The sequence below is a fragment of the Theropithecus gelada genome, chromosome 10, assembly GCF_003255815.1.
Source record: "Theropithecus gelada isolate Dixy chromosome 10, Tgel_1.0, whole genome shotgun sequence".
NCBI classification, from domain to species: Eukaryota; Metazoa; Chordata; class Mammalia; order Primates; family Cercopithecidae; genus Theropithecus; species Theropithecus gelada.
Window position 1 is genome coordinate 27,736,162 of NC_037678.1, and position 12,325 is coordinate 27,748,486.

The 12,325-nt window shown below is 39.7% G+C and overlaps 1 protein-coding gene across 7 annotated transcripts in view; it reads right to left on the reverse strand.

Moving 5' to 3' along the window:
• Nucleotides 1-12,325, reverse strand: part of SPECC1L (sperm antigen with calponin homology and coiled-coil domains 1 like) — a 147,349-nt gene that overhangs the window by 39,282 nt on the left and 95,742 nt on the right. For all 7 annotated transcript variants that reach the window (XM_025400632.1, XM_025400630.1, XM_025400629.1 and 4 more), the window contains 3 exons: nt 12,046-12,129; nt 9,792-9,948; nt 6,109-6,211 (listed from right to left, as the gene is read on the reverse strand). In XM_025400632.1, the coding sequence (XP_025256417.1) occupies nt 6,109-6,211; nt 9,792-9,948; nt 12,046-12,129 (344 nt within the window). The remainder of the gene's footprint in view (nt 1-6,108; nt 6,212-9,791; nt 9,949-12,045; nt 12,130-12,325) is intronic.

Here is a 12,325-nt window from a genome sequence, read left to right on the forward strand (position 1 = left end):
CACTATGCTGCCCAGGCTGGTCTCAAAGCACAAGTGATCCTTCAAGGGGAAGTAATTTACAATGTTCTAAAATTACTTAAGTTATTGTCTGTCTAGCAAAATGTAAAACTTAGGTTATATGAAGACACCTAACAGCATGGAAGAAAATACAGACACACCTTAGATGGTACTTCATCTTCTTGTGCTTCATGGATACTGTGTTTTTTACAAATTGAAGGTTTGTGGCAACCCTGTATCATATAAGTCTGTTGGTACCATTTTGCCAACAGTATGTGCTCACTTCAATGTCTCTGGGTCAAATTTGGTAATTCTTGCAATATTTTAAACTTTCTCATTATTATTATAACTGTTACCAGTGGTCTTTGATGTTACTCTAGTAATTGTTTTCGGGTGCCATGAACTGTGCCCATATAAGACAGTGAACTTAATCTATAAAGTTCTGTGTGTTCTGAATGATCCACTGACTAGTTATTCTGTCTCTCTCCCTCTCTTTGGGCTTCCCTATTCCTTGAGACATAAAAATATTAAAATTAGGCCAATTAATAACTCTACAATGGCCTCTAAGTGTTCAAGTAAAAGGAAGACTTGCACATCTTTCACTTTAAATCAAAATCTAGAAATGCTTAAGCTAATTGAGAAAGGCATGGCAAAAGCCACATGGCTGAAAAGCTAGGCCTCTTGTGCCAGTTAGCCACGTTGTGAATGCAGAGGAAAAGTTCTTGAAGGAAATTAAAAGTGCTACACCAGTGAATATACAAATAAGAGAGCAAAACAGCCTTATTGATGATATGAAGAAAGTTTTCATGCTTTGAATGAAAGATCAAACGAGCTACAACATTCCCTTAAGCCAAATCTGAATCCACAGCAAGGCCCTAATTCTTCAATTCTATGAATGCTGAGATTGGTGACGAAGCTGCAGAAGAAAAGCCTGAAGCTAGCAGAGGTTGGCTCATGATATTGAAGGGAAGAAGCCATCTCCATAACATACAAGTGCAAGGTGAAGCAGCAAGTGCTGATACAGAAGCTGCAGAAAGCTACCCAGAAGATCTAGCTAAGATCACTGATGACGGTGGCCACACTAAACGACAATTTTCAATGTGGATAAAACAACCTTCTATTAAAAGAAGATGACATCTGAAACTTTCATAGCTACAGAGGAGAAGTCAATGCTTGGCTTCAAAGCTTCAAAGGACAGGCTGTCTGTCATTAGGGGCTAAGCAGCTGGTGACTTTAAGTGGAAGCCAATGCTCATTTACCAGTTCCACAATCCTAGGGCCCTTAAGAGTTACGCTACATCTACTCTGCCTGTGCTCTGTAAATGGAACAACAAAGCCTGGATGACAGCACATCTGCTGACAGCATAGTTTACTGAACATTTTAAGCCCACTGTTCCTTTCAAAATATTACTGCTCATTGACAATGTAACCAGTTAATCAGGAGCTCTAGCAATGATACAAGGAGATTCATGTTGTTTTCCTGTCTGCTAATACAACATCCATTCTGCCGCTCACAGATCAAGGAGTGGGTTTAAAATTAAAATGTTCAATAAACTATGGGGTCTTGCCTCTTCAAGCCAAGATCATGGACTTTAACCAAATGACAAAGGGGAAACAAATGAAGCAGCTTAAAGAGAAGTAACAAGATCAATTTCAAAAACAATTTGGTAGTAGGCTAGAAGATGGACAAGAAGATGAGAAAACTACTTATGTCCATGTAAAAATTTGTTGTACACAAATGTCTACAACAAACCAGGCAGGGTGGGATGTGCCTGTAGATCCAGTTACTTGGGAGGCCAAGGTGGGAAGATCACTTGAGACCAGCCTGGGAAACATAGTGAGACCTCATGTCAAAAAAAAAAAAAAAGTTCATAACAGTGGCATATATAATAACTCCCCCAAAAGTATAAGCAACACAAACACCATCTTGAACAGAAGAATGGATAAATATGTGGCATATCCATACAATGGAATATTGTTTGGCCACAAAAAGGAATGAAGTACTGGTATATGCTACAGCATGGATGAACCTTAAAAACATGATGCTAAGTGAAAGAAGTCAGTCACAGAGGACCACATATTGTGTGATTCCATTTATAAGAAATGTCCATAATAAAGAAATCTACAAGACAGAAAGTAAATTAGTGGTTGCCTGTAGTAAATAGAGAATGACTGTTAATGGGTATAGGATTTCTTGATGGAGTGGTAAAAATATCCTAAAACTGGTTGTGGTAATGGTTATACAACTCTGAATACACTTAAAAAAAAACCCCACTGAAATGTACATTTTAAGTGGATGAATTGTATCTTGTGTGGCATATCTCAATAAAAGATGTTCTTTCTTAAAAAAAAAAAAAACTAAGTGTGTAATTTTCATTTATGCTTCAGGTTTCAATTCTATAACCAACTTGAAACTGCCAGCATTCACGTTCCTGCCATTCAAAAAGCACGAGATTTTTCAGGCCTGAGTGTGGAAGTCTTTTCAGATTGAAGTTTTATGTTTGGCTTCTTTCATTTAGCATAAATTATTCAAAGTTCATCCAAGTTGCAGCACGTATCAAAACTTCAAATCCATGAACAAGGGATGTCTTTCCATTTATTTAGATTTTCTTTAATTTCTTTCAGCAATGTTTTGTATTTTTCAGTGTATTAGACTTGTGCCTCCTAATACCATATTATTAGAATAAAGGGAAAAAAACACATGATCATCTCACTAGACACTGTAAAAGCATTTGGTAAAATCCAGCAACCATTTATGACTTTAAAAAATTCAACAAACTAGGAATAAAACGTAATTTTTTCAGTCTAAGAAAGGGTACCTATGAAAACCCACAGTTAGCTGGGCACAGTGGCTTATGCCTGTAATCCCAGCACTTTGGGAGGCCAAGGTGGGCAGATCACTTGAGGCCAGGAGTTCAAGACCAGCCTAGGCAATATGCAAAACTCCATCTTTAACTAATACAAAAACTAGCCAGGTGTGGTGGCACACACCTGTAATCCCAGCTACTTGGGAGGCTGAGACATGAGAATCACTTGAACCTGGGAGCAGAGGTTGCAGTAAGCCAGTAACACACCACTGCACTCCAGCCTGGGTGACAGAGTGAGACTGTGTCTCAAAAAGAAGAAAAACCCACAGCTTTAACACTGTACTTAACAGTGAAGACTGAAAGCTTTCCTCTTAAGATCAGGAACAAGAAAGAATATTCTTTATCACCATTTCTATTCAACACTTTTCTGCAAGTTCTAGCTAAGACAGACAAGAAAAAAGAAAGAAAAGGCATCCAGATAGGAGAAGTAGTAAAATGATCTCTATTTGCAGATGATGTGATTTATATCTAGATTTTTTTAAAGAGATGGGGTCTCACTATGTTGCCCAGTCTGCGTTCAAACTTCTGGGCTCAAGTGGTCCTCCCACGTCGACATCCTGAGTAGCTGGGACTACAGGTGTAGGCCATCACATCTAGTTTATATCTAGAAAACCTTTAAGAATTCACATAAAAACTTGGAACTAGTAAATCCAGAAAAGTTGCAAGATGAAAGATCAATATACAAAATTCGCTTGCATTTACAGTAACAGTAAATTAAAACATTTCCATTTATAGCAGCATCAGAAAGAATAAACTATTTAGGAATAATAGTGAGCCGAGATCGCACCACTGCACTCCAGCCTGGAAAACAGAATGAGACTCTGTCTCTAAATCAATCAATCAATCAATCAATCCCTTTGAGAACTGCTTTCACACTGCCTCCCATAAATTTTGGTATGCTGTGTTCATTTTTGTTCTCAGAGTATTTTCTAATTTCCCCTGTGATTAATTTTTTGACCCATTGGTTATTTAAAGTGTGTGCTTTAATTTTCACTTATTTTCCAATTTTCCTTCAGCTATTAATTTCTAATCTTTCATTGTGATCAGAAAAAAATGAAGAACATTTACATGCTTTCAATCTTTTTATTTATTTCATTTTGATCTTTGTAGACATAGGGCCTCCTGAGGCTACCCAGGCTGGTCTCAAACTACTGGGCTCAAGTGATCCTCTCACCTTGGTCTCCCAAAATACTGGGACTACAGGCATGAGCCACCGCATCTGGCCGATTTCAGTCTTTTTAAATTTAATGAGACTAGTTTTATAACCTAACACACGGCCTAACCTGCAATCTTCCATGTGCACCTGAGAGAAGAATGTGTATTCTGCTATTATTGGGTGCAGTGTTGTATAATGTCTTTAGGTCTGCTTAGTACACAGTACTATTCAAGTCTTCTATTCCCTTGCTGGTTATCTATCTGGTCTTATCTCAATCATTTCTTTTTTTCCTTTTTGCAACGGAGTTTTATTATTGTGGTAAATAAACATAAATCATTTTAACCATCTTTAAGTATACGGTTCAGTGGCATTAAGTATATTCATATGATTGTGCTACCATCACCACCATCCATCTCCGGTACTTTTTTCATTTTGTAAAACTAAACTGTGTACCACCCTCTTTCTTTTTTCCCTCCCCCAGCCCCTGGCAACCATCATTCTACTTTTTGTCTCTATAAATATTACTAACTCTAGGTATTCCATATAATTGGAATCATGTAGTAGTAGTCCTTTTGTATATGGCTTGTTTCATTTAGCACAATGTCTTCAATGTGCATCGTGTCGTAGCATGTGTAAGAATGTCCTTCCTCTTTAAGGAAGAATGGTATTCCATTCTATCATATAACACAGGTTGTTGATCCATTCATCTATTGACGGACACTTCGGTTGCTTCCACTTTTTGGCTACTGTGAATAACACTGCCACAAAAATGGGTGTGCCTAAAATATTTCTCCAAATCTCTGCTTTCAATTCTTTTGGGTGTACACCCAGAAGTGGAATTGCCAGATCACAGGGTAATTGTTTACTTTTTTGAGGAATTGCCATACTATTTTCCACAGCAGTTACAACATTTTATAGGTCCCCTCCAACAAGGCATAAGCCTACCCATTTCTCCGCATCTTTGCCAACACCACTTATCTCCTTTGTTAGCCAGCGGAAACTGGCATGGAGATTCTTTTTTTTAAAATTATTTTCTCTTCTCTTTTTTACTTGCCACTGGCTTGAAGCTGAGACATGGAGAGTCTTAGTAAATCCTCAATGATTATCATGACTTTTCTGTACGTCCACTGCAATATGCTTGGCTCTTTAATCTTAAATGAGTTGAGGATCATCACTTAAAGTCATGTACAAATTCACCCAAAAGGGACCTGTTAATGGCAGATCTTCTTAATTAATCTGTTCCTCTACTATGTTATTACCTCTTTTGCATGAAATTTGTATACAAATGTTGTAGCTACACCGTTTATGCCATTTTGGTGAGATGAGATCTGATGTGAAGAGATCAGGAACACAGAACTCCATTCCCTTTTTGTGTTGTACTTCTGTGCATTTGTGCCAAAGTATGAAATGCAATCAAGAGCATCAGCTGCAAGCTGGGGAGAATCTCTGTAACTAATATTGTATGTGAGGACACTAGAAATCAAAATTGTATTTTTTAGCAGAATGGATGAATTCTACAGGTTTCTCCTTTGTATGGAGAATTAGAGTTCACTCTCCAAAATTATATTTAATGTAACTTAAAAAAAGTATTTAACCCAGACTTAAATAAGAAAGTGCTACAACAGATGCGTAATACTGGAAGTACTGGGTGCTGTGGAAAGGTAACAAACTTACTTCATCCAAGTGATAGTCAAGTTACGGCTGGACTTTGAGAATGTGTTCCTAACATTTTATATAGGACTCATCATTTCTTCTTGATCGGCTCACAGCAGCCTCTGCCTCCCAGGCTCAAGTGATCCTCCCACCTCAGCCTCTCAAGTAGCTGGGACTCCAGGCACACAACACCATGCCAGCTAATTATTATTTTTATTTTTGTAGAGACAGCGTTATGCCATGTTGCCTAGGCTTGAACCCCTGGGCACAACGGATCCACCCGCCTCAGCCTCCTAATGTGTTAGGATTATAGGTGTGATCCACCATGCCTGGTCAGGACTTACCATTTCTAATGTGTGACAGGTAGTAAGCTACGACACTCCAGCAGTTGATTTGGCAATTACTCTCACATGGGACAAAAGAATTATATGATTACCTGATAGCCTTCTGTTTTCTTCTGACACCACTTCAGCAAGGCGTTCCTCTTTGATCCTCCATATTCTCTGGCCAATGCTGAGAGAGGGTCTTTCCTTTCTTCTCTGAAAACAAGTAACCCAAAGTTGAAATATTTTTTGTTTGGGCACCACAATAAGAGAAAGTCTCACTTTGCATTTTTAAACAGGAGAAATGTACATGGTAAGGCAATACAAAGGCAAGATATGTTTTTTCATACATTTGATTTTTAGTTTATGGCCCCATAGATGCACTATTGTCAGAATTCTCTGCTAACTGAAGAAAGGGACTCTATAATAATCACCCACATAGAAAGTGGCAAAGACAGTACAAAGTGCATTTAAAATTAATAAAATGCGCCGGGCACTGTGGCTCACGCCTATAATCCCAGCACTTTGGGAGCCTGAGGCAGAGAGATCACCTGAGGTCAGGAGTTCGAGATCAGCCTAGCCAACATGGTGAAACCCCATCTCTAATAAAAATATAAAAATTGGCTGGGCATGGTGGCGGGTGTCTGCAATCCCAGCTACTTGGGAGGGTGAGGCAGGAGAATCACTTGAAACCTTGAGATGTAGGTTGCAGTGAGCTGAGATTATGCCATTGCACTCCAGCCTGGGCAACAAGAGTGACACTGTCTCAAAAAATAATAAAATAACCATTTATGTCCTTTATCATCTCATCATTTTAAAAATTACTTATTGTAAAATATACAGGGTAAGATTATGCAACGTGCAGGATTCTAAGGCATAACAGTTCTTGCCTTCAAGGGGTCTACAATGGGTGAAGCAAACAGACAAAAAATGGCAATAAACATGGACAATATTTACAACTTCCATGAAATGTCTCAGATGTATTTAGTGCTATGTTGTACACTGTTTTTTGATTTTAGGCAGTTAGAATTTTGCCTTGCTCAAAAATGGAATTTCTCTGTAAACTCACTTATTCAACATCTCCTTATGGAGCACCATTGTGCCAGGCAATGTGCAAGCAGTAGGCAATTGAAGGTGAACAACACAGGGCCCCTATTCCCTCAAGGAACTTCAGAGTTTACTACATGATAGTAAGTAAAAACACTGTAGAAGTTTGGGGGGTTAAAATTCTGTGGCTATACATATGATTCATTAAAAAAAAAAAAAATCTATGTAGGGTACTTTACAGCATTGTCAACTGCCTTGTAGTCAAAATAAATATTCTGCCTTAGGCCAGACCTTTAATCAAAAAAGATTTTGCAATCACCCCTGGTGAAAGGGCAGGGGAGACTTACAATTCTACTCATTCTGCATCGTATCTTCCCTTTTGGTCACAGTTTGGAAGTGGAACAGAACACCAAGGAATACCCAGAGAAAGAAAGTGCTGTGTAATATAACCTCAGCTTGACTAGCAGCCTGTGCTTAAAAGATTGGCCTATTTTTCAGTGATTATAGCAAAGTGCAGACTCTAGTCCCATGTTCTGTGAACTTAGCAGCCCAATAAATATCCTAAAAGTTCATATGTTATAAGCAGCTTAGTATTCCTCAGTATATTTATTCTGTTAGCATTCACCCTCCAAAGTATGCTAGGAAATCAAAGAGGACACATTTACAACAGAAGCTTTTCTAATTGAGAGGAGCCTTGAAATAGTAACAATTTTTATTTATCTAAGAACCAAAAGGAAAAATGCTACTTTTCTACGTGCAGTCAGACTGCCTCCTTGAAGGAAATACACATTTTTGTGTGCCAACCTGTAACATTCCTGCTTTGCTTTAAATAAAGCAGGGACGTCCAATCTTTTGGCTTCCCTGGGCCACAATGGAAGTAGAAGAATTGTCTTGGGCTACGCACAGTGACACGAACAATAGCTGATAAGCTAAAAAAAAAAAAAAATTGCAAAAGAAAAAAATCTCATAATATTTTCAGAAAGTTTACAAATTTGTGTTGGGTCACATTCAAAGCTGTCCTGGGCTGCAGGTTGGAGAAGCCTGCTTTAAAGGATTCCAAGAGGTCTGTTATACTATCACTAAACACAGGGAAAGAGAATGACACAGTTATGTGAATGGATGCAAAAAGGGACATCAAAAACAAAAAACAAAAACTTGTCATGGCTCTACATAAAACTCACTTTTTTTAAGAATTTTTTTTTTTTTTTTTTTTTTTTTTGAGACGGAGTCTTACTCTGTCGCCCAGGCTGGAATGCAGTGGTGCAACCTCGGCTCACTGCAAGCTCTGCCTCCTGGTTTCACGTCATTCTCCTGCCTCAGCCTCCCAAACAGCTGGAACTACAGGTGCCCGCCACCGCGCCCGGCTAATATTTTTTTGTATTTTTAGTAGAGACGGGGTTTCACCATGTTGGCTAGGGTGGTCTCAATCTCTTGACCTCGTGATCCGCCCGCCTCACCCTCCCAAAGTGCTGGGATTACAGGCATGAGCCACCACGCCTGTCCAAGACTCTTTTTTTAAGACAGAGTCTCACTCTGAAGCCCAGGCTGGAGTGCAGTGGCGCGATCTCGCTCACTACAACCTCTGGCTCCCAGGTTCAAGTAATTCTAGTGCCTCAGCCTCCCAAATAGCTGGGACTACAGGTACACAAAACCAGATCAGGCTAATTTTTGTATTTTTAGTACAGATGAGCTTTCACCATGTTGGTCAGGCTGGTCTTGAACTGCTGACCTCAAGTGATCTGCTCACCTGGGCCTCCCAGAGTGCTGGGATTACAGGCATGAGCCACCACACCTGGCTGCTTCCTTTCATTCTTCTTAATGTTTGTCAACAGTTTTCTTCATCCCTAAATTTCTGACATCTGTATTTCCCCCTAAGTTCTTAATACCTCTTAGTCCTAAGAGAACTATGAATAAAATATACTTAGATTTTCATGTACTTTTTATCAATTATTAATGTAGCACCACGTTCCCAGACTCCCAGTGTAAACAAACACAGCCATCTTTGATATCATCCATTCTTGCATTCCTTTTATAAAGATCTGTTGCTGAAATCATTTTTCTTTATGAGAAATCTCCCGGGTCCAACCTCTCTTCACTTCTTTTCCACTGTTATCACACTGATCCAGACATGATAATTTATTTACACCACTTTACAGCTTCTATTACGTCAAAGGGACTCAATTTGACTTTAAAAAAGTTCCATCACTTTGCCATCCCCTGCCTAGTCAATCTTTTCTTCTACTGTTCCCTGATATGGTAGGTATACCTTCCTCTGGCCTTCTGTATCACTCTACTGAATTTATAGAACCACCTACCTACAGCATCCCCCTCCATACTCCTCACTTATTCATCCCTTTCGTACATTCCATCAAGTTACTGTACTTTGCCAACCATGCCCCCCACCCTCCCTGTCTACAACCTTCAAGGCCCCACTCAAATTCTAACCTTCTGGGATGCCTTCCCTAACACTCCACCCATTCCTCAGTATTTAAATTTCATAATACTTCCTTTTGCAAGCAACCATTCTCTAATTTAAAAAAAAAAAAAAAAAAGATACAGCTATCACTTTTACTTTGTCAGTGTCTTCTATTCCATTTACCCAATTCTGGATAGAAGAAAGATTAGCAAATAACACAGAGAAAAAGAAAAATCACAGTGCTCAAATGCCATCATTTTACAACTTGATCATTTACTGTCAAAAGGCCAGGAGAGGTACACACGAAATGCATGAATATTTACTGTTCTCTACCTTATTCGGCTTCGGGTGGTGGGAGTCACAGATGCCGTTGGAGAAGAGGATAAGGAAAGCTGTGGAGACGTGGTTCCCATAGCCATCAAAGAGGCTGGCGACGCTCCCTCCTGTGCAGAAATGTCCCGTTTCATTTCTTCACTACTTCGTCGGGACACTGTGAGAAACAGTCATAATGCACTTTATAGCAAAACCATTTTAGACCGAGTTCTTGAGATTTTTTTTTTTTTCTGAAGATTCCAAAAACAACAGATATTACCATACGGGAGGAAAAACTAATACTGATAACGGGAAAGTATTTCTTATTTTTCCATTAAAAAATCTGTGAGGCCAGCCACAGTGGCTCACGCCTATAATCCCAGAGCTTTGGGAGGCCGAGATAGGCAGATCACTTGAGGTCAGGAGTTCCAGACCAGCCTGGCCAACATGGTGAAACCCTGTCTCTACTAAAAATACAAAAAACAGCCAGGCATGGTGGCGCATGCCTGTAATCCCAGCTACATGGGAGGATGGGGCAGGAGAATTGCTTAAACCGGGGTGGTGGAGGTTGCAGTAAGCCAAGACTGCGCCACTCTGCACTCCAGCCTGGGAGAAGGAGAGAGACTCTGTCTCAAAAACAAAAAACAAACAAAAAACAACTGTGAAAAGGCATAGTTGAAATATGCACTGAACTGCATATTCCTTATAGACAAGGAGTGTGCCTTTTCCATCTCTATACCCCTCACAGTACCTACCAAGTACATAGTGAGTACTACATAAACAGCTATTTAATTACAAATACAACTAAAAACCAAAGGTGAATTATAACCAGACTTGTAACTACTCAGCCCTGCCCAACACACACAACACAAACCTTCTAAATTCAGCCAAAAACACTGTTAAAGGGACAGAAAGGAAACACATGCTTTATTATAGGGCTACATGTAATGCTAGTTCAGGGTACTTTTTTTTTTTTTTTTTTTTTTTTGAGAGGGAGTCTCACTCTGTTACTCAGGCTGGAGTGCAGTGGCGCATCTCGGCTTACTGCAACTTCTGCCTCCTGGGTTCAAGCGATTCTCCTGCCTCAGCCTCCTGAGTAGCTGGAATTACAGGCGCCTGCCACCACGCCAGGCTTATTTTTGTATTTTCAGTAGAGACAGGTTTTTGCCATGTTGGCCAGGCTGGTCTCGAACTCCTGACCTCAGGTGATCCGCCCACCTAGGCCTCCCAAAGTGCTGGGATTACAGGCATGAGCCACCACAACTGGCCTCAGGGCACATTTTAAAAAACTAAATCAATAAGACAGAAAACCAAAATGTATCAAGTCAACTGTTGGGAAATAGCAACAATCTTTTGGAAAAGTCCTATACTGAAGTCTGGCATAGTAAGACATTGTACTACCTTATTAGAATTACAAAATGTTCTGAGAACCGTTGAGTGGGAGCAGGCACTTCAGCTATTGGTATCAGATCCACAACAGCAGTTTTCTAAAGGCAGCACTGAGTATTGCCAGGTGCTCAGAACGCAGGGCTGAGCACAGTGACAAGTTACATAGTTGACAAAGTTCCTGACCTCAGATTCTTTCTCACCTCAGAAGAAGGTAGATCTGCAGGAGCCATTGACTCTATCATTCCTGGGCAGATTTAATGCAATCAATGTTACCTGTCAGTAATTGTTTTCTCCTGATTACTGAGAACTGCTGCCCCCAACCCCAACCCCAACCCCCGCTTTATTGGCTAAAATTTTCTCAATGATTTTAGGATAACCACAAGCAGAATGTAACTCTGCATTAGTAAAGCAATGCCCTTAAAGATCCAAAGGGCACAAATATTTTCTCCTATTATATGATCTTCAAATGACATGCTTATATATTTCTGGCATAATTTTATAATTATGTTTTCTTTTTCGTTCAATCTCTGTTCTTTATAGTCCTTAAATCAGTAGTTTCTTTTAAGTGGTGTGCTAGGAAACTGGATGAGAAAACCTCTCAGAACTTTATACAAATAGAGGAAACAGACTGAGAAAGAATCTGAAGAACACACACACAGAAAAATGCTTTTGGACGGTAATTTTAGCTGAGCACAGGACCTCCCACTGATTTAAAGCTTAGCTAGGCTGGGCACAGTGGCTCACAACTGTAATCCTAGCACCTTGGGAGGCCAAGGTGAGAGGATAGCTTGTGGCCAGGAGTTTGAGACCAGCCTGGGTAACATACTGAGATCCTGTCTCTAAAAAACAAAAAATAAAAATAAAAAATTCAGATCAAAGTCATCACCTGAGAGGGTCTTGGCACTTTCCATCGCAGGCACTCTTGGGAGGGAAGCAGGCCGGCTGGTTGAAGATGTTCTTAACAGATGCTCTGTACAAAGTAGAAAGGATCCCAATAAAGACATCTGATGCTGAACTTTAAAGTAATAAAGGTACAAAGAAGGTGAGTTTCACTTCTTTCAACCTTGAAGCTCATCCTTCTTCTCAATCCAGGGAACTTCAACAATTTCCCATAGTCTGTTTATCCAAAACAACTCGTGTATACACAGAACACAGTAGAACATCCC